Source organism: Jaculus jaculus, chromosome 18 (genome assembly GCF_020740685.1).
Source record: "Jaculus jaculus isolate mJacJac1 chromosome 18, mJacJac1.mat.Y.cur, whole genome shotgun sequence".
Taxonomy (NCBI): domain Eukaryota; kingdom Metazoa; phylum Chordata; class Mammalia; order Rodentia; family Dipodidae; genus Jaculus; species Jaculus jaculus.
In genome coordinates, this window is record NC_059119.1 from 14,690,308 (window position 1) to 14,717,576 (window position 27,269).

The 27,269-nt window shown below is 42.4% G+C and overlaps 1 protein-coding gene and 1 non-coding gene across 15 annotated transcripts in view; both read right to left on the reverse strand.

Moving 5' to 3' along the window:
- Positions 1–27,269, reverse strand: part of Usp54 (ubiquitin specific peptidase 54) — a 112,196-nt gene that overhangs the window by 48,212 nt on the left and 36,715 nt on the right. For all 14 annotated transcript variants that reach the window (XM_045137199.1, XM_045137198.1, XM_045137193.1 and 11 more), the window contains exon 3: positions 24,811–24,903. In XM_045137199.1, coding sequence (XP_044993134.1) covers positions 24,811–24,903 — 93 coding nt within the window. The remainder of the gene's footprint in view (positions 1–24,810; positions 24,904–27,269) is intronic.
- Positions 9,609–9,710, reverse strand: LOC123455861. The gene has a single exon (XR_006634176.1). It is a non-coding gene; the product is annotated as a U6 spliceosomal RNA (small nuclear RNA).

Consider the following 27,269-nt stretch of genomic DNA (forward strand, 5'->3'; position numbering starts at 1 on the left):
ATAAATTTTTTTTAATATTTTATTTTTATTTATTTATTTGAGAGAAGGAAAGAAGCAGAGTAAGAGAGAGAGAGAGGATGGGCGCACCAGGGCTTCCAGCCACTGCAAACAAATTCCAGACACATGCACCACCTTGTGCATCTGGCTAATGTGGGTCCTCAGGAATCAAACCGAGGTCCTTTAGCTTTGCAGGCAAGTGCCCTAACTGCTAAGCCATCTTCCAGCCCACCCTTAATAAATACTTTTAATCCTAGCACTTGAGAAGCAGAGGCAGAGGCAGGAGGAATTGCTGTGGGTTCAAGGGCAGCCTGGTACTACAAAGTAAATCCCAGATTAGCCTGGACTAGAGCAAAACTTTATCCTGAAAAACAAAAAAATAAATAAAATAAAATAAATGAATATTTTTATTTATTTGAGAGAGACAGAGAATGAACTGGTGCGCACCAGGGCCTCCAGCCACTGCAAAGAAACTCCAGATGTATTGTATGTGCCCCTTGTACAACTGGCTCTGGGTCCTGGGGAGTGAAACCTGGGTTCTGTGGCTTTGAAGGCAGGTGCCTTAACTCCTAAACTATCTCTCCAACCCAAATGTTTCTTTTTTAAAAAAAAATCTTTTTTCCCCAGTGCTAGGGATCAAACTCAGGCCCATGCATATTGCTAGTCAAGAACCCTATGCACCCTACCACTGAACCATATCCACAAGCAACTCTTCTCCTTTTCCTTTCCTCTCTTTTCCTTTCCTTTTTAAGCTTTTGTTAGAGACAGAATACCACCCAAGTGCTGGGATTAGAGGCATGTCCAGCTTAATTTAGCTGATCTTTAAAATATGTCCTTCCTGCAGGGGCTACAGAGATGGCTTAACAGTTAAGGCATTTGCCTGAAAAGTCAAAGGACCCAGGTTCGATTCTCCAGGTCTCATGTAAGCCAGATAGATGTACAAGGTGGCACATGTGTCTGGAGTTCATTTACATTGGCTACAGGTTGTGGTGTACCCATTTTCTCTCTATATATGTCCCCCCTCTCCCTCCCTCCTTCCCTCTCTCCCTCCCCCCCCCTCTCAATCTCTCTCATAAATTAAATAAATAAATATTTAAAAATATGTCCTTCCTGGCTGGAGATGGCTCTGCAGCTAAAAGTACTTGCTTGCAAAAGCTGGAAGTCTCAGTTCAATTCCCCAGTACCCATGTAAAGCCAAATGCCAAAAGTGGCATGTGCATATAGTTTGCAGTGGCAACAGGACCTAGTGTGCCCATTCTCTTTTCTCTCTCTCCAAATAAATAAAAATATTTACCAAAAATAAAATGTCCTTTCCTTCCAGGGCATCACACTCTCCTGGTGGTGTGTTGTTCTTTTGTTTTGTTTTGTTTTGTTTTTCGAGGTGGGGTCTCACTCTAGCCCAGGCTGACCTGGAATTCACTATGTAGTCTCAGGGTGGCCTCGAACTCATGGTGATTCACCTATCTCTGCCTCCCAAGTGCTGGGATTAAAGGCATGCGCCACCACGCCCAGCTTATTCTTTCTCTCTCTCTTTCTCTCTCTCTTTCTTTCTTTCTTTCTTTCTTTCTTTCTTTCTTTCTTTCTTTCTATCTCTTTCTCTCTTTTTTTCTGTCTCTCTCTTTTGAGACAGGAACTCACTAGGTAGCCCAGACTGGCCTAGAACTTATTATGCAGCCCAGGCTAGAGACCCTTCTGTTTTCTGGAATTGAGTGTTAGAATCACTATGCCCAGCTTCTGGTTCCCTTCTTCTTTCTTTCTTATTGGCCATTTCCCTTCTCGTCCTGCTTTATTGGTTCCTTTGCAGTTTCAGACTCAGACATCAACCTCTTGACTTTCCTAGTCAACCATTCACACTCTTAGAAGTCACATCTAAAATCACAGTTTTAGGGGCTGGAGAGATGGTTCAGTGGTTAAAGGTGCTTGCTTGGACTAGCTTGGGTTCAACTCCCCAGCACCCATGTAAAGCCAGATGCAAGTAGTACATGGAACCAGCACGGTGGTGCATGCCTTTAATCCCAGCACTTGGGAAGCAGAGGTAGGAGGATCGCTGTGAGTTTGAGGCCACCCTGAGACTCCATAGTGAATTCCAGGTCAGCCTGAGCCAGAGAAAGACCCTACCTCAAAAAACAAAAAAAGTAAAGAAAAGAAAAAGTAGTACATGATCTGTGATCCCAAAGCGCCTATAAAAATGAGAGATGGAGTCAGGAGAATGCAGAGACCATGAGCCAACTAGTTTGATATTCATTGGCAGCTCATTTGCAAAAGAAACTGCCTCAAAGATGGAGCACAGACATCACAAAGCTGTCCTCTGACCTCTACATGCACATCATGGTACACACACACACACACACAAATAAAATAAAACCATAGACCTGGGCATAGTGACACACACCATGCTGTGCTGGTGGCTCCCAGCACATAGGAAATTGCAGTAGGAAGACTGTCATGAGTTCAAGACCAGCCTGGGCCATAGACTATGTTCTAGGTCAGAGTAAGATCCTGCCTCAAGAAAATAGTTGATAATAGTCAAAAGTGGTATTTGAATATGTCAGTGTAAATGTAGGGCCTCACAGACTCAGATGTTTTATTAAAACTGAGTTTACATTTCAGCCCCCAGCATGTACATTCCTGCTACAGGGATGTGACACTGGGAACAGGCCTAATTCCAGCCCAGAGGTGTGTGGAGAGCAGTTTGGTTTCTGGCAGCTCATGCTTGCTTGTGGGGCTGGCTATTTGGGTGGTTTCTCTCTGCTTGGATCTACTGAAGGCGGTCAGCTTCTTCCACCACAGGTGGAACTTCCCTGAATTTGTGAGCTGAAATAAACCCCTTTCTCCCATAAACTGTATTGATTGGATGTTCGTTCCAGAAAAAAGGAGCTGACTACAACAAAATTATAGATAAAAATCAGCCTGGGGATGTACATCAAGTGGTAAAGCATTTGCCTGGGATGCATGAAAGTTCTGGGTTTGACCTCTAAGCATTGTACATACCAGGCATGAAGGAAGAGACAGCAGAACCACAAGTTCAAGGCCAACCTGGGATACATGGTAACTTGTCTCAAAAATATTAATAGTAACAACAATAATAAAATCAAGTCAGTCCTCTGCTCAAAGCCCTATAAAAGTTTCTCGTCAAATATGCAATAAAAGCCAAAGTGGGGCTGGAGGGATGGCTTAGTGGTTAAGACATTTGCCTGCAAAGCCAAAGGATCCAGGTTTGATTCCTCAGGACCCACATTAGCCAGACGCACAAGGGGATGCACAAATCTGGAGTTTGTTTGCAGTGGCTGGAGGCCCTGGTGTGCCTATGTTCGTTCTCTCTCTCTCTCTCTCTCTCTCTCTCTCTTTCTTTCTCTGTCAAATAAATAAATAAATAGCCAAAGTGAAAATGCTACATATAATTTGGCCAACTAATCTACTTCTAGCTCACCCACATCAGCCATACTAGCCTCTAGCATCATGCATGTTTGAGATCCAAGGGCTTTGCACTTGAGTTTCTTCTCCAAGATCACTCTTTCTCTAGACAACTGATGGCTTGATCACCCATATTCTGAGCAGTTTTTTGGAAATATTACTTCCTCAGTATAATATTTTCTGTCCAATCTATTTAAAATCGCAAGTTCTACCCTCCCTTTCCCCAAATGCCCCTGTCTACTTATTTTTCTCTATGGCATTTATTACTATCATATTGCATATTTCAGTTACTGTCTGTCACTACTCTCTAGAATACAAATAAAAGAAAATTATGTCTTGCTTTTTTATTCCCTGATCTGTCCTGGCACCTAGGTTGGCAATGGAATATAAAGAGCAACCAATACTTAAATATTTTTAAATTTTTTATTTTATTTATTTAAGGAGATAAAGAAAGAACAAGAGAGAGAAAAAATATATAGGCATGCCAGAGCCTCTAGCCACTGTAAATGAACTCCAGATTCATGGGCCATTTTGTGTTCATGGGTACTGAGGAATCAAACCCGGGTCTTTAGGCTTTGTAGGCAAGTATCTTAACCACGGAGTCACCTCTCCAGCCCAATACCTATGTTACTAGTAAATGAATCATGTCACATGGGTAGATCTTATTAAAGGGAAATATTAAGGAATATTTCCCTTCCTTTAAGAAAGACAACAAATCTGGGAACGGTGGTATACACCATTAATCCCAGCACTGTCCAGACAGAGGTAGGAGGAATGCCATAAGTTTGAGGCCAGTCTGAAACTACAGAGTGAGTTCCAGGTCAGCCTGGCCTACAGTGAGACCCCTATCTCAAAAAAGAGGGGGGGGCTGGAGAGATGGCTTAGCGGTTAAGCGCTTGCCTGTGAAGCCTAAGGACCCCGGTTCGAGGCTCGGTTCCCCAGGTCCCACGTTAGCCAGATGCACAAGGGGGAGCACGTGTCTGGAGTTCATTTGCAGAGGCTGGAAGCCCTGGCGCACCCATTCTCTCTCTCTCCCTCTATCTGTCTTTCTCTCTGTGTCTGTCGCTCTCAAATAAATAAATAAAAAATGAACAAAAAATATTTTTTTAAAAAAGGGGGGGCTGGGAAATGACTCAGCAGTTAAGACACTTGCCTGCAAAACATGACAGCCCAAATTCAATTCCCCAGTACCCATGTAAGCCAGATGCACAAAGTGGTACATGAATCTTTAATTTGTTTGCAGTGGCTGGTAATGTGTACCTGTAGTCCCAGCACTTAAAGGAGGACCACTGTGAGTTCAAAGCCAGCCTGAAACTAATTTCAGGTCAGCCTGGATTAAAGTGAGCTCCTACCACAAAAAACATATAAAATAAAAGAAAGAAAGAAAAGAAAAAATAAAAAGAAACTAAGTAAATACAGAAATAACAATAGGAAAGCTAAAAAAAAGTAAATAAGATAATAGAAATCAATGAACTAGCAAAAATGGACTAAGTTTAGTTCTGCCAATTCCTCGTTCTACTCTCTCAGCAGCTTTCCTCTTCACACATGCTGAATGCCCATCTGTTCTGAAGCAGCTCAAGAAAGGAAGACGGTAGAACTTGCTACTACTTCTTGAGAAATGATTCTGTGAGAGGTAGAGGAGTCAGTGTAGCAACACATACTTAGTGTGACTTCACAGTCTGTGGGGGGATCTACCACAATCACTCCAGCCACAGTACTCTGGACCAACTGAAAATCTACTTACAAGTCTACTACAAAGTTAGGTAAGGCAGTGTAACACCTTCCATAATTCTTTGCTAGATAAATAAGAATGTCTATAAGAAAGCCAGGCATAGTAGCACATGCCTTCAATTCCAGCACTCGAAAGGCAGTGGTAGGAAGATCCCTGTGAGTTTGAGGCCAGCTTGGAACTACAGAATGAGTTCCAGATCCGCCAGGGTTAGAAGGAGACCCTACCTCAAAAAAAAAAAAAAAAAAAAGAAAAGGAAATCTAGAATGTCTATGAAAGAGTTCTTAAACTATACCAAAAGAAAAGACCTATGTCCATAGTTAAACAACTGGGTATCTGTCCAGTGCCTATTGATTTTGAAAATATGGGGAAATGAGAAGAAAGGCATGACAGTTTGTCAATTTATAGGGGAAAATAAAAAGTAACCACAGTTTGGTAAAACTTAGTGAATGCCACCAGCTTGCTGGGTTTTTCTATTATTACTGATAAGGCATTACTGCTAACAGAAACTAGCTCTGAAGCAAGGTATGGACGAGGTTTGGCTTTGCTTAAGAGTCCAAAACTGGTTGTAAAAGAAACTAGCAGGAAATTATTTCCAAGACAGCTCTGTACAAACTGGGTATTCGCAAATTTCAGCTCTTTTAAGCATTAATTCTAGCTATCTATCAACACAGAAGAATTAATCCAAAAGTCACGTGGACTGGAAGTAGTGGCTCACACCCATAACCACAGTACTTAGGAGACTGAGGCAGAAGAAGATTGTTTTAAGTTCCAGGCAAGCCTGGGCTACAGTGTGAAACTGTTTCAAAAAAAAAAAAAAACAAGAAAGAAGAGATGGGAAGGGGCAGACAAGTGTTAGGCTAACCTTGGCTACATACTAAACCTCTGTCCTTAAAAAGACAGTCCCAAGGGCTGGCGAGATGGCTTAGCAGTTAAAGCGCTTGCCTGAAAAGCCAAAGGATCCTGGTTTGACTCTCCAGGACCCATGTAAGCCAGATGCTCAAGGTGGCACATGCATCTAGAGTTTGTTTGCAGTGGCTGGAGGCCCTGGTGCGCTCACTCTCTTTTTCTCTCTCCAATAAGTAAATAAAATACACACACACACACACACACACACACACACACACACACACACACACACATATATATGAAAGGCTGGGCGTGGTGGTGCACACCTTTAATCCTAGCACTCGGAGGCAGAGGTAGGAGGATCACTGTGAGTTCAAGGCCACCCTGACACTACATAGTGAATTTAAGGTCAGCCTGAGCTAAAGTGACACCCTACCTCGGGGTGGGGGGGAGACAAAAAAAAAGAAAGGACTGGAGAGATGGCTTAGCGGTTAAGTGCTTGCCTGTGAAGCCTAGGGACCTCGGTTCAAGGCTCAATTCCCCAGGACCCAATCATTAGCCAGATGTTAGCCAGATGTACAAGGGGGCGCACACGTCTGTAGTTTGTTCGCAGTGGCTGGAGACCCTGGTGTGCCCGTTCTCTCTCCCTCTCTCTCTCCCTCTTTTTCTCTCTGTCACTCTCAACTAAATAAGTAAAAATGAACAAAAAAAAAAAAAAAAAAAAGATGGGAAGGGGAAGACAAGCTTTAAGCTAACCTGGGCTACCTACTAAAACTCTGTCCTTAAAAAGACAGTCACAAGGACTGGAGAGATGGCTTAGCAGTTAAGGCACTTGCCTGTGAAGCCTAAGAACTCATGTTCAAATCTCCAGATCCCATGTAAGCCAGACAGAAGTGATACAAGAGTGCCATGTCGCACATACACACAAGAGGGTGCACACATTTAGAGTTCATTTGCAGGGGCTAAAGGCCCTGCACGCACATTCTCTCTTTCTCACTCCCTCTTTGCTTCTTTCTCTCTCAAATAAATAATTTAAAAAATCTTAAAAAAAAAAAAAACAGTCTCAAGGCTGGAGATATGGCTCAGCAGTTAAGGTGTTTGCCTACAAAGCCTAAGGACCCAAGTCCAATTCCCCAATATCCACATAAAGCCAGATGTATAAGGTGGCACATGTGTCTGGAGTTCAGGCGCTGGTACATCCATTCTGTGTGTGTGTACGCATGCGTGTGCCTCTTTCTCTGTCTCTCAAATACATACATACATAAATAAATAAATAAATAAATAAATAAATAAATAAATAAATAAATAAATCAGTCTCAACCTTGATACCACTTAAATTTAAATGAGTTATTTTATTTTTTAAAACTTTCACTTTTATGTATATAGTGTGTGTGTGTGCACGCGCACATATGCATGCACCATGGTGTGTGTGTAGAGGTCAGAGAATAACCTCAGGACGTTCTATCTCTCCTTCTAACTTCTTTCCAGATTCTCCTGGTCTCACCTCCCATTGACACAGGCACATTAGATTCACATGCATGTGTACCACTCTGCATATGGATTTATGTGGTGCTGAAGAACTAGGGCCAGTCAGGTTTGCAAGCAAGTACCTTTAACCACTGAACCATCTCTCCAACCCCGCTTGTTTAACTTCTCAGTTTCCCTTTTAAGCAAATAATAGTATGTACCTCTTATAGTTAGTTGAACATTAAATGAATATATATATATATGCATATATTTATGTAACACTATATATAAATCTAAGATATTTAAATTAATCCATATAAATTGTCATGTTACCTTAGAACAGGTTAATAATTAAACAAGTACATAGCTACCTTGGATTTATGTGTGGAGTAAACGTGCTATCAAGTATCAGCTATTACTAAGTTATTAAAAAGTCTGTCACTGAGCCAGATGTGGTGGCACACACCTTTGACCCCATATCAGGAGACAGAGGTAGGAGGGTCACTGTGAGTTAGAGACCAGCCTGAGCTAAAAGGAGCCCCTCCCCTGAAACAGAACAAAACAAGCCTGTCACTGCCCTGTACTTAAGAGCCCTGAGTCAGATGTTTCTACCTGAGTAACTCCTCCTGTCTCTGAGGTCTGGGTAGGAAGGACTATTTTCTGCTCTGTTGGCCTTGTTCAAAAAAGGCAGATTTAGCCAGGCGTGGTGGTGCTCGCATTTAATCCCAGCACTCAGGAGGCAGAGGTAGGAGGATCGCCATCATCAGTTCAAGGCCACCCTGAAACTACACAGTGAATTCCAGGACAGCCTGAGAGACACTACCTCGAGGGGGGGGGGGGAGAAGGGCAGATTTCCCATTCTCTAAATAATTCAGATTTCAGTAAAGAATGAGGAAGGTCCAAGGTCAAAGCTGTTCTGTACCCACAGTTGATCAGCAACAGATCTGGCTCGTGTTCAATGGCATCAGTGTATCCATGCCATATTCTTTTCTCGTCAATTAATGGCAGGCAGCCTTTCCCATACACACTGAGAATTTGAGTGCATTTAGAATGGCCTCTGACTGAATCTTCTCTATTTTTCTTATTTTAAGTATTGTCAGTCTTGCTCTGTTCCTTGCTAGGAATGAAGGAGCCTGATCCCGCCTAGCATGCACCCGTGGAGCTGCAGCTCTGGGAGGAGCTGGAGCACAAAGCCCCTCTGTTAGGGCAGCACACTAACCCCTGTGTCTCCCTCTCACATGAGCATGGGGGCTGGAACAGGCCTCCTCCGGTTCCCTTTCTCACCCTCCTCCCACCTTTCCCAGAGGGAGATCCTGTTCACGCCAAAGAAAGCCAAGAACATTTAGTTCAGCAGTCGGAACAGGTGGCAGTACCAATAAGGAACAAAAACTGGTATTTTTCCAATTGCTGAGTTCTATGGCAGGGAGGGATAAATAGGCAGGAAAGACCAAAATCCAGGAATCATTTTTCCTTGTGAGGTCCTTGATGGTCACATTTTGTTAAGAAAAAGAAAGAAAAGATCAATCTTTGAAATTACTCTCTGCTCTTCCTCACATCGTGAAACCAAAGAGGGCTTGCTTTTTATTCTCATGAAAGAACGGCATTCCTTTTTGTCTGTTAATGATTTTCTTGGATACAGGACAAAGACAACAAGACTTTAATGACTCAAAGCAGGTGCTTCCCCACCCATCTCTCTTGGATGAGTAGCAACAATACTGTCCACATAAGGAGGTAATCATCAGGATTAGCAAAAACCACGTAAATAAGACAAAAGTGCCAGAAAGGGGAAGTCTTTGTATTTTGGCCTGTACTAATGCAGCTGTTGCTTCTGTCTTTTCCCTAAAACCTGGATCACCAACTTTGGGCAGAAAACAGATGTTTATTTCTCTCTCAGAATAACCTAGCCTTACAGCTCAAAGAAATCCTTAACAGAGATGGTGAGGGTTAGGAGAAAGGTGGTCACTAGTTTCAGTGAATTATAGGCCAGACCTATGGTCTAAATCATCCCTGGCAGATGTCCAGCAAGCCCACTACAAAGGCACAAGGCATATGCACTGCCATTTGCTCTGTTCTTGGGTTTTCCCTTCCTGATCTGGCCTCCCAAACTGCTTGCCATTTCAGCTCTCATGATCACTCTTTTGCTTTTTTCTTTTTAAATATGGAATGTTTCACCAATTGCTTGTTATTCTTGCACAGGGGCCAAGCTAATTTTCTCTGTATCATTCCAATTTTAGTATACATGCTGCTAAAACAAGCAGTGATCACCCTTTTTCTATACCTTCTGGAAAATCTAGTCTGTTAACATAGCCCACTGGAGTCCAGGGAGCTAGTACTTGAGGACTGCTGACTGCTGAGAAAAAGTGAACAATTTTCACTTGTTTTGTCTAGTAGAAGAATGTTAAAAGTTCTCTTTCAAGGACTGGAGAGATGGCTTAGCAGTTAATATGTTTGTCTGCAAAGCCTAAGTACTCAGATTCCCCAGGACCCACATAAGCCAGATATGCAAGATGGTGCATGCATCTGGAGTTCATTTGCAGCAGCTGGAGGTCCTGGCCCACCCATTCTCTCCCCAGTCCCTGCCTTATCTCTCTCAAATAAATATCTTTTTAAAAAATTTTTAAGTTCTCTTTCAGCCGGGCATGGTGGCTCATACCTTTAATCCCAGCACTTGGGAGGCAAAGGTGGGATTGCTGTGAGTTCAAGACCACCCTGAAATTACAGAGTGAATTTCAGGTCAGTCTTGGCTAGAGTGAAACCCTACCTTGAAAAAAAAAATATTATCTTTCAATATAGGGAATGATTATACAAATATCTGCCCTTTTGGCAGCCCAAATAATAAGAATTGTTAACATCTTACTGTAAAAAAATTCAAACATACTAAGAACAGAGAGAATATTATAAACAGGGGCACCACACAAGCAAAACTACCTGACTCCAAATGCCCAGAACTCACATGAAGTTGGATGCTATACAGCTTGCTAGCACGCCTATGGCAAGCAGGGAAGGGAAACAGGGTAATTTCCTGGAAGCTTATAGGCCAACTGGCCTGGCAAATGCAGCAATGAACAACAATAGATCTTGCCTCAAAACAAGGTGGAAGGGGTAGGAGAGATAGCACATCAGTTAGGGCACTTGCCTTCAAAGTCTAACAACCAGGATTCAATTCCCCAGTACCCACGTAAAGCCAGATGCACAAAAGTGGCACATGCCTCTGGAGTGTGTTTATAGTGGCTAGAGACCCTGATGTGTTCATTCCCTGCCACACACACTTGCAAATAAGTAAGTAAAATATATTTTTTAAAAAACAAGGTTGGGTACTGGAGAGATGGTTTATTAGTGAAGGCATATGCCTGCAAAATCTAAGGATTCATGTTTTACTCTGCAGGTCCCATGTAAACCAGACACAAGACAACACAAGTGTGTAAGGTCACTCACGCTCACAAGGGGGTGCTCACATCTAGAGTTTGATAGCAGTGGCTGAAGGCCCCAGTGAGCAAATTCATTCATTCATTCTCTCTCTTATAACAAAAATAGGCCAAGCTGGGCGTGATGGTGCACACCTTTAATCCCAGCACTGGGGAGGCAGAGGTAGCAGCATCACTCTGAGTTTGAGTCCAGCTTGAGACAACAGCCTGGGCTAGTGCAAGACCCTACCTCAAAACCGACCCACCCAAAAAAGTAAATAAAAATATAAAACAAGCCGGGCGTGGTGGCGCACGCCTTTAATCCCAGTACTTGGGAGGCAGAGGTAGGAGGATCACTGTGAGTTCGAGGCCACCCTGAGACTACATAGTTAATTCCAGGTCAGCCTGGGCCAGAGTGAGACCCTACCTTGAAAAACCAAAACATAAAAATAAAAAAAAAAATTAAAAAAAAGATTTCTTTTTTTTTTAATTGTTTGCTTATTTTTATTTATTTATTTGAGAGAGAGAAAGAGAGAGAGAGGGCACGCCAGGGCCTCCAGCCACTGTAAACGAACTCCAGACGCGTGTGCTGCCTTGTGCATCTGGCTAATGTGGGTCCTGGGGAATCGAGCCTCGAACCGGGGTCCTTAGGCTCCACAGACAAGCTCTTAACCACTAAGCCATCTCTCCAGTCCTTCTTTTTTTTTTATATTTAAGGTAGGGTCTCACTCTAACCCAGGCTGACCTGGAATTCACTACATGGTCTCAGGGTGGCCTCGAACCCACAGTGATCCACCTACCTCTGCTTCACAAGCAAGCACTTAACCACTAAGCCATCTCTCCAACCCCCAAAATCTTTGTGTGCATCCAGAATTCCCTATTTTACCAAACCCAACAGAGTGGCCTTCTTTCTTTCTTTCTTTCTTTCCTTATTTATTTATTTATCTTCAGTTTTCAAGGAAGGGTCTTGCTTAAGCCCAAGCTGACCTAGAATTCACTATGTAGTCTCAGGGTGGCCTCGAACTCACGGCAATCCTCTTACCTCTGCCTCCCAAACGCTGGTATTAAAGTCATGCACCACCAAACACAGCGAAGAATTCTTTTAAAAACATAACTATAATACTACTTTACTACTAAAAAGAGCATTAAGAATTTCTTAATGTCATGATTATCTATTAGATTTAGTAAAACCTCTTTTTTTAAGGAGACAGAGTTCTTCTTGAGGCAAGAGCTTATTAATATGTAATCCAGGACAATTTCTGTCTCACTATGTATGCCAGGCTAGTCTCAGGCTCACAGAAATGTGACTGCTTCAGCCTCTCAAGTTCTAGGGTTACCTGTCAGCTAATAAAAACCCTTGGGAGCCAAGTGTTGTGGCACACACCTTTAACCCCAGCACTCAGGAGGCAGAGGTAGGAGGATTGCCGTGAGTTCGAGGCCACCCTGAGACTACATAGTGAATTCCAGGTCTGCCTGAGCTAGATAGAGCAAGACCCTACCGAGAGAGGAAAAAAAAAAAAACAAAAAAAAACCTTGGGCTGGAGAGATGGCTTAGCGGTTAAGGCACTTGCCTGCAAAGCTTGAAAACCCACATTCAATTCCCCAGTACCCACGCAAGCTAGCTATACATGGTGGTATATGCATCTGGAGTTCTTTGCAGTGGATCAAGGCCCTGGCACATCCATCTGGAGTTCATTTGCAGTGGCTCAAAGCCCTGGCGCACTTGGGAGGCAGAGGTAGAAAGATCACTGTGAGTTCAAGACCACCCTGAGACTATATAGTGAATTCCAGGTCAGCCTGGGCTAGAGTGAGACCCTACCTCAAAAAAAAAAAAGAACCCTGTCGAAGGCTGGATTCCCCAGTACCCATATAAATCAGATGCACAAGGTAGCACATGCATCTGGAGTTCGTCTGCAGTGGCTGGAGGCCCTGGCACACCCATTCTCTCTCTCTCGCTGGCTCTCTATCTCTTTCAAATAAATAAAATAAAATAAAAATTTTAAAAAGATTTTGAGATGATTTGCTTTTTAAGAGTCTACTACAAAGTCTAGAATCAATCATAATCTCCTTTGTCTCTTTACAGTTGTACCCTTCTATCTGAATATTATATGCAATCTGAACTAATTTTACAAAGGATGAAGGGGCTAGAAAGATAGCTCAGTAATTAATGGTGCTTGCTTGCAAAGCCATTCCATTCCCCAGCACCCACATTAAGCCAGATGCACAAAGCGGCACATGCTTTTGGAGTTAGTTTGCAAACAAAAGGACCTTGTGCACCCATTCTCTCCTTCCTTCTTTCTCTGCTTGCAAATAGATAAAAGTTTATTTATTTATTTTTTAAGCACAAAGGATTCAGTTTTAAACTATCCAAATTATTTCACTAGGTGAAGTCATTGAGAATAGCAGAATACCTTATAACCTAGGAGGACTTAAGAATAAAGAAGGTTCATCAAGGACCACATAAATTTGCTGATATTTAAAGGTAGTCAAATAAGGACATTAAACACAAATATTTGATATTTGGATTAGGCATCAAGACATAATTCCTTATATGTCGGTTGATTATTACGAGCTCCTATTTCTAAGTCAAATTTCCTGTTTTACTGTATATCATTTTTAAAACTCTGTGTGTGGCCAAGCGTGGTGGCACATACCTTTAATCCCAACACTGGGGATGCAGAGATAGGCCAGCCTGAGACTACATAGTGAATTCCAAGTCAGCCTGGGATACAGTAAAACCCTACCTTAAAAAAATATTTTTTTAAATTTGTGTGTGAATATGTATGTACAGCACAAATGTATAGGTCTGCCTTGTTTGAGGCAGGCTCTCTTGAGAATCACCACTGCGTATGCCAGGCTAGCTGGCCTGGAAGCTCCTGGGACTCTGCTGTCTCTGCCTCCCACCTCACTGTAGGAGCACTGGGATTACAGATGCTTGTGCTACCATGTCTGGCTTTACATGGGCCCAGGTATCAGAACTCTGGTTATCATGCCTGGACAATAAGCACTTTTACCCACTGAGCCATCCCCTGTCCCCTAATTTCCTAGTTTAAATAGTTCAAGGTAATACGTTTATTCTCTGATACTGGCCATGAAGGAAAACAAAGAACCTTCCATTCCTATGGTCTACAAAAGAAAAGACTAGATTAATAATAAGCAATAAGTAATTTTTCATACTACTTTATTCTCTGTGCTTAATACTTAGTATCCATAAAGGAACAGCCACAAAAAAATAAGGCAGGGCTGGAGAGATGGCTTAGCAGTTAAAGCACTTGCCTGCAAAGCCAAAGGACCCAGGTTTGACTCTCCAGGAACCACATGAACCAGATGCACAAGGGGACACAAGCATCTGGAGTTTGTTCACAGTGGCTGGAGGCCCTGGTGCACCATTCTCTCTCTTCTACCTGCCTATTTCTCTCTCTCTCTTTCTCTCTCTCTCTCTCTCTCTCTCTCTCTCTCTCTCTTTCAAATTAATAAATAAAAATAAAATATAGAACTTTAAAAATAATGAGTCAGGATAGAGCCTTGAGGCTTCCGGTCAAGATGGCGACCGCCTAGCTGCACTACAAACAACGAGGGAAAAAAAGATAGATGCAGATCCTAAGAAGAGAGCTGCCCCAACATACCTCAGAAGGGGCCCAACTGAAACTAAGGACAACTGGCGAAATAAGCAAGGGTGATGTTTTCCTGTGAACTGGATACCAGCACAAAGGGGAAGGAGATCAACGCAGAGAAAAATCAACTCCTACCAAATCAGAGAGCCAGAGCCTCAGAGGCCCCCAACACCTCAGCACTGAAGCAGACCAAAAATGAACCCAACATGGCTCAGGGAAATCTTGCGGAAGAGGGGGCGGAAAGAAAGTCAGAGTTACATGTTGGGTCATGATTTTCAGAGACATTTATCATACTAATAACTGGGGGCTAACTCCACAATGCACGACCCATTTTCAATAATAAGGAGGGTCTAATGGGAGGGGGTAGATCACAGATGAGCCTAAATAATGGTACCAAACTGCCTGTATTTACTGAAAAGAAAACTAATAAATTAAATTTAAAAAAAAAATAATAATGAGTCAGGTCTGGAGAGATGGCTCAGCTGTTAAAGATGTTTACAAAGCATGGCAGCACAGATTTGATTCCCCAGTACCTATGTAACACCAAAAGCACAAAGTGGCACATGCATCTGAAGTTTGTCTGCAGTGGTAGAAGGCCCTGGTACACTCATACTATCTCTATCTGTTTGTCTTTCTAATAAATATTTTTTAAAAAGAAGTAAGGGCTGGAGAGATGGCTTAGTGGTTAAGCGCTTGCTTATGAAACCTAAGGACCCTACCTTGAAAAACAAACAAATGAAAAGCTAAATTGGGGGCTGGAGAGATGGTTTAACAGTTAAGGCACTTGCCTACAAAGCCAAAGGACCCAGGTTCAATTCCCCAGGACCCATGTTAGCCAGATGCACATGGGGTCACGTGCATCTGGAGTTCGTTTGCAGTGGCTGGAGACCCTGGAGTGCCCACTCTCTCTTCCCCGCCCCCCTCCATCCGTCCCTCCCCTCTTTCAGTGTCCCCCCCCCAAAAAAAAAAACCACTCTGGTCTACATCCTGGCCCTGCAAAGACTCGAGTACAATCCCTGGAAGGAGAACAAAATCTTTGTAGCAACTAAGCACAGAGCACGGATTTCCTCCCTTGAACAAGAGATAAATAAATAAGCACCAAAATAAAGTCATACCCTAAGGGCTGAGGGAGCAGATCCAATATGAATAGGAATAAGAACTCTGGACTCTAGGCAATGACAATTTAGGTCAGGAAACATCCTTTAGTCATACTAGATGGGAGTAAGTTGGATTTTGGGAAGGCAAAGTACTTGGTACCTCTTCTATTTGCTAAGTCACACTTGATAGGCATCAAGGTTAGCAGTTAGCAGAATGATATACCGATACAATTATTTTCATCAAAAGTCATCACTAGCCAGGCATGGTGTCATATGCCTTTAATCCCAGCAGAGGTAAGAGGATCACTGCGAGTTTGAGACCACCCTGAGACTACCTAGTGAATTCCAATTCAGCCTGGGCTAGAACAAGGCTCTACCTTGAAAAAACAAAAACAAAACAAAACAAAACAAAAAAAAAAAACCTGGAAAAAAGAAAGAACAGGGCTATGTATCTTTGAATCAGACATGTGAAAATTCTTCATTCTAACACTGAACATGAAGTTGGCTAGCCTCAGCCAGATGTGGTGGTACATACCTTTAATCCTAGCACTTCAGAGGCAGAGGTAAGAGAATTACTGTGAGTTCAAGACCAGCCTAAGACTAGAAAGTGAGTTCCAGGTCAGCCTGGGCTAGAGGGAGACCCTGCCTCAAATACAAACAAATCAAAAGAAGTACAAGAGAGTTAGCTAGCTTCTGGCTCACATAGGAACATGTGTGACTGTGTGTGTAGAGGGGCGGGGGAGTGTTTCTGGGATTTTTGTTTATTTTTCCTCAACAGTAGATACAAGAGTAAGCAATTATGCCCCAACATAATGAAATCTGACTTTAAAGAGGTAGAAAATTGTTACAGCATACTTCAAATTGAGGAACTTTGGACTTTCTTGTTAGGAAAAAAGATTAGTAAGAATTTTATACATCAAAGAATGCAAACATAAGCCGGGCGTGGCCTTTAATCCCAGCACTCCAGGGGCAGAGGTAGGAGGATCAGCATGAGTTTGAGGCCAGCCACAGACTGCATAGTGAATTCAGGCCAGCCTACCTCGGAAAACCAAAAACAAGGGAAAAAAATGCAAACATGTTATAAGTGGCATACAGAAAGTAATTACTGGGCTGGAGAAATGGCTTAGAGATTAAAGCATTTACCTGCAAAGCCTAAGGACCCAGGTTCAATTCCCCAGTACCTACACAAATCAGATGTACAAGATGGTGTGTGAGTCTGGAGTTTGTTTGCAGTGGCTGGAAGCCTTAGGGCGCCCATTCTCTCTGTCTCTTCCTCTCTCTCTCTCAAATAAGTAAATATTTTTTAAGGAAAGTAATTCTTTTTTATTTTTATTTATTTTATTTTAATTTTTTTCTTTGGTTTTTCAAGATATGGTCTCACTCTAGCTCAGGCTGACCTGGAATTAGTCTCAGGGTGGCCTCCTACCTCTGCCTCTCAAGTGCTGGGATTAGTGCACCACCACACCTGGCTCTTTAAAAAAAAAAAAAAATTGTTGTTGTTGTTTATTCTTATTTATTTGAGTGCGACAGAGAGAGAAAGAGGCATAGAGAGAGAGAGAGAGAGGAGAGAGAGAATGGACACGCCAGGGCCTCCAGCCACTGCAAACGAACTCCAGATGCATGCGCCCCCTTGTGCATCTGGCAACGTGGGTCTTGGGGAATCGAGCCTCAAACCAGGGTCCTTAGGCTTCATAGGCAAACGCTTAACCGCTAAGCCATCTCTCCAGCCCACACCTGGCTCTTTTTTAATATTTTATTTAATTTATTTATTTGACAGAGAGAAAAAGGCAGATAGACTGACAGAGAAAGAGAATGGGCATGCCAAGGCCTTCAGGCACTGCAAATGAACTCCAGATACATACACCATCTTATGCATCTGGCTAACATGGGTCTTGGAACATTGAACCTGATTCCTTTGGCTTTGAAGACAAACATCTTAAAAACTAAGCCATCCATCCAGCCCAAGGAAAGTAATTCTTACTAGCTTCACCAAACACCCCTTAAGTTTAAAATAAGCAACAATAAAAAATAATGGGATTTTAAAAATACAGAAATATTTCTACAAAGTAACACTGTACCACAAAGTAACTTAGAACTCAACTGTAGAATACCAGATGACTAGTTTGCTGACAAAATCTCTGGCCTTCACTCAGTATAGTTTTACCATTATTCTCTGTGCAACTCCATACCCACCACTGAACACCTGCATGCACACCTATGCATCTCACCTATCCTTTTTCTAAATGAGAAAGAAAGGTCTAAATTAGTAGGACCATTTTTAAAGGGCAGGGTGCTGGGAGACGGCACAAAGGGTTACAAGTGCTCGCTACGCAAGCCTGATGACCAGATTTTGGATCCCCAGATCACATACACAGTAGTGCCGATACCAGTCAGAAGAATCCCAAAAGCAGTGAACAAGATAGACCCTGTCTCAAATAAAAATAAACAAATAATTTTAAAACATAATGCTGGGGCTTGGTGGCGTATGTCTTTAATCCCAACACTTGGGAGGCCAAAGTAAGAGGATCACTGTAAGTTCAAGGCCAGCCTGAGACTAATTCCAGGTCAGCCTGGGATAGAATGAGACCCGACCTTGAAACACCAAAAAAAAAAAAAAAAAGAAGAAGAAGAAGAAGAAGAAGAAGAAAGAGGAAATTAAGGATCTGTGGGGGAAAAAACAAATTATTTATTTATTTGCAAGCAGAGTTAGAACAGACAGAGAGAACAGGCATGCCAGTGTCTCTAGCCATTGCAAACAAACTCTAGATATAAGTTTCACTTTATGCATCTGGCTTTATGTGGATACTGGGGAATTGAACATGGGTCATTAGACTTTGCAAGCAAACACCTTAACCACTGAACCACTGAGCCATCTCTCCAGCTGAATTTTTTAAAAGATTTTATTCATTCATTTATTTATTTATTTATTAGAGAAAATGAGAATGGGCATTCCAGGGCCTCTAGCCACTACGAACAAACTCCAGACACATGGGCCACCTTGTACATCTGGCTTATGTGGGACCTGGAAAACCGAACCTGGGTCCTTAGGCTGTGCAGACAAGCACCTTAAACACTAAGCCATCTCCCCAATGGCCCCTCCCAACTTTTTTTAAAATGAAAGCAATTGGCAAGAAGACTTAAATCAGCAATATCAGAAGCCAGAGAGAGCTTTATAGAAATGATGGTCTCCTCTGGGGCTTAAGGCAATTCTCGGTTTGTTACTTTATACTTTAGTATGCTTTCTAGAGTAATTATGATACTTTTCTACATTTCATAACAAAAATCATCATACAAAAAGGAAAAATAATATGTGCATGCGTATGTATATAGCCAAAGGAGAACTAAATGTCCACAGATCTACCAGCCAAATTAAGAAACTAAAAAGGTAACAATGCACTTGAGACTCCCCAGTTAATTATGTTCTTCCCTATACTTCTAGAGGCAACCATTATCCTGAGGCTTCATTCCCTTTTTCTCTCTTCAGTTTTATCACATACATGCATATGTGAGCAATGTTTAGCTTTGCCTGATTTTTTTTTTTTTTTTGAGGTAGGGTCTCACTGTAACCCAGGCTGACCTTGAACCCACAGCAATCCTCCTACCTCTGCCTCCCAAGTGCTGGAATTAAAGGCATGCGCCACCGTGCCAGCTTTTTGCTTAGCTTTAATTTGTACTTATATATGTCTTTTTTGTTATTAATGTTTTGAGACAGAGTCCAAGCAGTTCTGAACTATGCAGACCAGGTTGCACTTGAACTCATGGCAATCTGCCGGACTCAGGCACCTAAGTAGTGGGATTACAGGCACGGGCTACCAGGTCCAGCTAAAATTATAGTTGATATATTCTATGACTTGCTTTTTCTTTCAATGTTTTTTATTTTTTATTGTGTGTGTGTGTGTGTGTGTGTGTGTGTGTGTGTGTGTGTGTGCGTGTGTGGTTTTTCAAGGTAAGGTATCACTACAGCCCAGGCTGACCTGGAATTTACTATGTAGTACCAGGCTGGCCTCAAACTCACAGCAATCCTCCTACCTCAGACTCCCAAGTGCTGGGATTATAAGTGTGCACCACCATGCCCAGATTCAATATGTTTTTTATTTATTTGTGTGAGAGAAAGAAGCAGAGAGAGTGAGTGTGGGGACACCAGGGCCTCTGCAAACAAACTTGAGACACATGAGACACTTGGTGCATCTGGCTTTACATGGATACTGGGGAACTGAACCTGAGCTGTCAGGCTTTCAGGCTTTACAAAATAGTGTCTGTAACTGCCTACTGGGCCATCTCTCTAGCCCCAGTGTGCTCAGTTTTTGAGATTGTTACAAGTTATGTATGCAATGGCAAGTCATCATTTTTACTACCATAGAGTATTTTACTATGGATAAACACACAACTATTTTTGTTTTATTCTATTTTTATTTATTTATTTATTTATTTATTTATTAGAGACAGAGAGAGGGAGAATGGGCATGCCAGAGCCTCTAGCCACTGCAAATGAACTCCAGACACATGCGCCATCATGCATCTGACTTATGTGGGACCTAGAGAATCAAACCAGGGTTCTTAGGCTTTGCAGACATGCACTTTAACCGCTAAGCCATTTTTCCAGCCCTAAACACATTACTTTAAAATCTATTTTACTATGGTTGGAAAAGGTTTTATCTATTTTCTGTTATCACATACACACACACACAAATGCTACTTCATAGAGGGTGGGGTATGGCTCAGTGTCTAAAGGCACTTGCATGTAAGCCTACTGACCCAAGTTCAATTCCCTAGAACCCACATAAAGCTGCATAGGCATTTGTGATCATAGCATGCCGATGGCCAGAATGGGAAACACACAGTCCAACAGCAAGAGATCTTGCTTCAAAAAGAAGGCAGAAGGGCTAGAGAGATGGCTTAGCAGTTAAGGTTCTTGCCTGCAAAGCCAAAGTACCCAAGTTCAATACTGCAGGACCCATGTAAGCCAGATACACAAGGGGACACATGCATCTGGAGTTCATTTGCAGGGGCTGGTGGCCCTAGTGTGCCCATTCTCTCTCCCCCCCCCCACTCTCTGTACCTGCCTATTTCTCTCCCTCACTCTCTCAAATAAAACAATAAATTTTAAGAAATTTAACAATTAAATTTCAAAAAAGAAGGCAGGAGAATGGGGTGGAGCGATGAGTTAGTGGTTTGCTTGCCTGCAAAGTCTAAGAAAATACGTTTGAATCTCCAGGTCGCACCCAAGCCGGACGCAAGGCGACACAAGTGTGGCATGTTGCACTGGCACCACAAGGGGGGCGGGCACGGCTGCAGTTCGTTCACAGCAGTTGAAAAACCCTGGGATGCCCATTCTCTGTCTCTCTCTCTCTCAAAAATAAGTAATAATGGGGCTAATAAAAATCTAAGAGGAGGGCTGGAGAGATGGCTTAGCGGTTAAGTGCTTGCCTGTGAAGCCTAAGGACCCTGGTTCGAGGCTCGATTCCCCAGGACCCACGTTAGCCAGATGCACAAGGAGGCGCACGAGTCTGGAGTTTGTTTGCAGTGGCTGGAGCCCTGGCGCACCCATTATCTCTTTCTCTCTGCCACTTTCTCTCTGTCTGTTGCTCTCAAATTAATAAATAAACAAAAAAAATTTTTTTTAAATCTAAGAGGATATAAATAAATCATATGGAAACCTACTTTTGGACAATGGAATACTCAGGAGCCGTAGATTATTGTTAGAAAATTTTCAGTGCCAGGCATGGGGATACCTTCCAGTGAGTTGTTGGCCAGGAAGGTCCTTCATGCCCCTAAGACATTATAGGCCATTGCCCAGGCCCTTGGTTTCCCACCAGGAATAGATGGTAAGACTCTATTGCTGAAAACTCTACATGTTTGGGCTGCAAAGCCACTGAGAAATCCTGCTGGACCTGAGCTGATAACCTCCTCCATGTAGACCAGGTGACAGAAAGCTAGAAGAAGCAATTCTGCATGCATTTCAATGGGAGAAAGAGAAATCAACAGTGAAGATACTCAACAGTGAACACTGCAAGCCTTATATTTGGCCAGGCAAGCCAAATGATCCAACAGGTGCAATAGTGGCACATCTATCAAGGTGGAAACCAACTGCCCTCTAATTGGACTGGAGGCCTGCTCCATGGGAGGGAATACATCCCTGATACTGAAAACTTAAAACAGGAGTAGTCATAAGCCCTAGGGGTGTAACATCTGCTGGTGTCTGGCTAAATGTATATACTATGCCCATCAAACTGCCCAGTAAACACGTCTCTTAATGTTCATACCCTTATATTAATGCTACTCTCACTTTGGGTAGAGAATTTTCTCTTTTCAGATGGCAGTGACTTTGGGATGACTCAGAAGGCACCATGGTGCTGGGAAGAAGTGACAGGAGTGCTCAGCACTGCAATATCTCTTTCACACCTTCCAAGGCTCAGGGTCTATTGCAGAAGAAGGGGCGAAAAGAATGTTAAGAGCCAAAGGAAGAGTAGGATTCCTTATAACGTGCTCCCCCCAGACACAAAATGGCCTGGATATCCATGACCTCACAGTGCCTGACACTCATAAGACCATCATAATAGGAGGAAAAGATGATGACATCAAGACAAAAGAAAGACTGATTGAGAGGGAGAGGGGATATGATGGAGAATGGAGTTTCAAAGGAGAAAGTGGGGGGAGGGAGAGCATTACCATGGGATATTTTTTATAATCATGGAAGTTGTTAATATAAAAACATTTAAATACAAAAAAACAGTGGCACATGTACCTGGAGTTCATTTGCAGTGGCAAGAGGCCCAGGTACACATACACACAAATAAATAATAATTAAATAATTTTTTAAAAAAGAAAGAAATTTTATTAATCCAGTTGTGTTTGAGAGTTGTTTGTCCATGATTTTTTTAAAAGTTTCACAAAATTTCACAGAGATGTTTTATCCTGAAATTAATTTTGAGGTAATATTTAAAACAGATATTTTGTAACCCTGTAAAATACTTTCCAATGTACACAAAGAAGGCAAATTCTTTCATAAAATAAAGGAGTATTATAAAAGAAAACTCCAGAATTCTAACACATCCCCAGAATTATTAAGTCAGAAGATATAGTTTTTGGTCCACTGAGCATATTTATCTATCTATCATAAGCAACTTCTGAAAGGGTCTAGATATCTTATTAGGACAAAGAGACTAACAACAACTTCCCTTCTGTAAGTGGGTATCTATGTGTACACCACAAAATCTGATGGCTAGTTTTCCTCTTTCTGGTTTATAAGGTACTAATTTGTATTAAATTAACAATTTGCTACTCTGGAAAATGAAAGATAATGAGTAGGGCAGATAGTTCTCTAGAGTTCTTCCAAGGTCAATAAAAAAAAAAAAGCCACAGCCAGGACTGGAGAGATGACTCAGCAGTTAACAGCACTTGCCTGCAAAAACAGCCTGATGACCTGGGTTCAATTCCCAAGTGTCCATGTAAAGCCAGATGTACAACGTGGCTAATGTGTCTGGAGTTCATTTGCAGTGGCCTGAGGCCCTGGCACACCCATACTCTCTCTAAAAATTAATTAATTAAAAACACAAGCCGGGCATGATGGCTCACACCTTTAATCCCAGCACTCAGGAGGCAGAGGTGGGAGGATCACATGTGTTCGAGGGTACCCTGAGACTACATACTGAGTTCCAGGTCAGCTTGGGCTAGAGTGAGACCTTACCTTGAAAAAATAAAACAAACAACAAACAAACAACAACATCAAAAAAAAACAGCCCGGTGTGGTGGCTCACACCTATATTCCCAGCAATGAGGAGGGTGAGGTTGGAGAATCACAATGAATCCAATGCCAGTGAGTTCCAAGTCAGCCTGGGCTAGAGCCAGACCAGGCAGGCTAAAAGAAAAGGGGGGGGGGGGGACAGATACAATGGTTTACATCCAAAGTCCCAATAGTCTAGAGGCTAAGGTAGGAGAACTGCTGTAAATTCAAGGTCAGCCTAGGCTACAAGGTGTCCTTCTCCTATATCTCATCTATCTCATCAGACTATTTCCTTGAATAGGGTCCGTTCCTCAAGCCAAAGCTGCTGTCCACTGGTAAACTCCAGGAATTCTCCAGTCTCCACCCACTCCCCACATGGGTTACCCGACCAAACGAACTCCAGATGCTGTGCCACTTTCTGCACCTCACTTTATGTGGGTACTTGGAAATTAAACTGAAGCCATCAGACTTTGCATGTAAGTGCCTTTAAACCACTAAGCCATCTTCTCAGCACCCCACCCCTCCTTTTTTGTAGGTTCTGGGGAGTTGAATTCAGCAGCCCAAGAAGCCCTCCTGCTTAAGCTGCAAGTCCTGTTAACCACTGAGCCATCTCCCCATCCAAAGTTAATGTTTTGGGGATGAGCTCTCACACTATAGGCCAGGATGGCCTAGAACTCACTTTGTAGCCAAGGCTACTCAGTTTTAACAAACAACAGTTAATGCCATTAAAAGCACTTAGTTGGGGTTAGGGAGATGGCTCACTGCTCCAGCATAGGTACTCAAATTCAATCCTTCATAAAAAGCCAGGAGCTGTAACAGGCTTCCATAATCCCAGCAAGCTCACAGCAACAATGAAGGTAGAAACAAGAATTTCCTGGAAGCCGGGCGTGGTGGCGCACGCCTTTAATTGCAGCACTCGGGAGGCAGAGGTAGGAGGATCGCTGTGAGTTCGAGGCCACCCTGAGACTCCATAGTGAATTCTAGGTCAGCCTGGGCTAGAGTGAGACCCTATCTCAAAAAAATAAAAAAAGAAAAAGAATTTCCTGGAAGTTCCAGGACAGCTCAACAAAGAACAACAGCAGAGTGAAAAACCCTGCCTCAAATGAGGTAGAAAGTCAGAGGATCAACCCAAAAGTTGTCATCCGACCTCCACATTCCCACTGTGACAAGCATATGCAACACGTGCACACACATGCATACAAACACAAACACTCGGTGTTTAGTCTTTCAAAATGAAAGTACAGACAGAAAAATTTCCCAGGTAAATGCTCAAAGTAGAAGCACTCTCCAGTAGGACCCTATCATTTACTACAACTCCACAGACAGAAACTGCTCTGAAGAAAAAGGCTAAGTGTACACTGACCCTGAAATAAACAACACAATCAAATCCATTTTTGCTCCAACCCCTCCCCAATACAAAGTAACAAATTCTCTGGAATTGCCCTAGTAATCAAACCACTCAATTTTGACCATGTGACAACCTAATAGTCAGAAGAAACAAACATGAAATGCTTACCTTAAGAGCACAAAAGATGCAGGAGTCTCCCATGCACTTGTGAGTTGTGAGCTGCCTAAAGCTACGCCGGAAGATGTCCAAGTGCCACAAAACCTTGCCCCCAAAAAGAAAATAAAAGAAAGACAGAAATTACTACCCATTAAATAGCCACAAATTAATCTTAAATTCAAGAGATCAAGCAAACAAATAATGATTACGGGGGGGGGGGGGAGACACACCTTTATTCCTCAAAGAAAGGTTCATTCAAGTATATTAAAACAAATTTCAGAAAAGATTAAATATCTAATACAATGGAAAAGGGACCTATTCTGAAAAAATCATTAAGTGGAGGTCCATAGCACAAATATGATCTGACAAATGTCAAATGTGATCCTTACAAAGAAATACAGGGTGACAAGCTACAAAACAGGGCTGAAGGTATAGTCAGCAGTAGAGCCCTTGCTTGGCATGTCAGGTCCCAGGTTCCATATCCAACATCAATAAATAAATGAATCGTGCAAAAGGAGGTTTTTTTAATGGTCCCCACAAGAAATTATATATATAAAATGTTGGTATAATATCTCCCCTCCCCCCCTCTCTCTCGATAGATAGATAGATAGATAGATAGATAGATCGATCCTCTGACCTTTCCCTCTCCAGTGGTGGGATTAAAGGCGTGCGCCACCACACCCAGCTCAAAATGTGGAATTCTATCTCTACTAGAATTTAATAGTCAATAGGATAAAAAGTAATAATGCTACCAACAGTGATGATCACATTCAGTGTATGTGCCCTTGATGCAGGAAGAATGATACTTTTCTTTTGTGGCCTTCCTCCTTAAAATCAAAATCCGTAATTCCAATCTAATCAGGATAAATTCTGTATGTAGTATTATACAAAACACCTAAAAAAAACAAAACTTTTCAGGAAGTGTCACAGCCAAGAGGAATCTAAACAAACAGGTCAAGTAAATGTACAAAAGAAAATCTGGAGGGGATCCTGGACAGAGCAAGAACCTAGGTAAAAACTGAAAAAAAAAAAAAAATCAACCAGGTGTGGTGGCACACACCCTTAATCCCAGCACTTGGGGAACAGAGGTAGAAGGATCACCATGAGTTCAAGGCCACCCTGAGACTACATAGCGAGTTCTAGGTCAGCCTGGGCTAGAGAAAATCTGTAAAAACTATGGACTCCAGTTAAACAGTTAAAAAATAACTAATGTAAGCTGGAGAGATGGCTCAGCAGTTAAGGCACTTGCCTGCAAAGTCTAATGACCCAGGTCTGACTCCCCAATACCCACATAAAGACAGATGTACAAGGTGGCACATGAATCTAGAGCTTGTGTACAGTAGCTGGAGGCCCTAGCATGCTGATTCTCTCTCTCTCTTTCTCTCAAATAAATAAATAAAAATCTTTAAAAATAATAATAAATGAATAATAATAAAAATACAGCTGGAGAGATGGCACAGTGGCTATGGCACTTGCCTATAAAGCCTAATGACCAAGGTTCAAATCCCCAGAACCCACGTAAGACAGATGCACATGGTGGCACATGCGTCTGGAGTTGGTTTGCAGTGGCTAGAGACCCTGGCAGGCCCATTCTCTCTCTTCCTCTCTTTCTCTCTCTAATAAATAAATAGATAAAAATAAAATAAATAACTCAAAAAAATATGATGGGTACCAGGCATGGTGGCACACACCTTCTCACTCAGCACTCAGGAGGCTCTGAATTCAAGGCCACCCTGAGAATACAGAGTGAATTCCAGGTCAACTTGGGCTAGAGCAAGACCCTACCACAAAAAATTTTAAAAAGGGCTGGAGAGATGGCTTAGTGGTTAAGTGCTTGCCTTTGAAACCCAAGGACCCCGGTTCAAGGCTCGATTCTCCATGACCCAGATGAACAAGGGGGCACACGCATCTGGAGTTTGTTTGCAATGGCTGAAAGCCCTGGCACACCCATTCTCTCTATATATATATCTGCCTCTTTCTCTCTCTCTGACTCTCTCAAATAAATGAAAGTGAACAAAAAAAAAAAGAAAAACAAATTTAATGTATACCATGACCTTGGAAGTTATCCTTTGTTAGAAAAATAGTGTCAATATGTATAAAGAAAAGGGAGGGCATAGACTGGAGACAGATGGTTAACTAGTTAAGGTGCTTACCTGCAAAGCCAAAGGACCTAGTTTTGATTCCCCAGTACCCATGTAAGCCAGATGGAAATGGTGGTGCCTACATCCGTAATTCATTTGCAGTTACGAGAGGCCTTGGTGGAACCATTCACTAATTCATTCATTCATTTATTCTGACTGCGTCTGTCTGTCTGTCTCTCTCTCTGCACCTCTTTGTCTCATAAATAAATAACCAGGCATGGTGGTGCATGCCTTAATCCCAGCACTTGGGAAGCAGAGGTAGAAAGATGGCCATGAGTTCAAGGCCACCCTGAGACTCCATAGTGAATTTTAGGTCAGCCTGGGCTACAG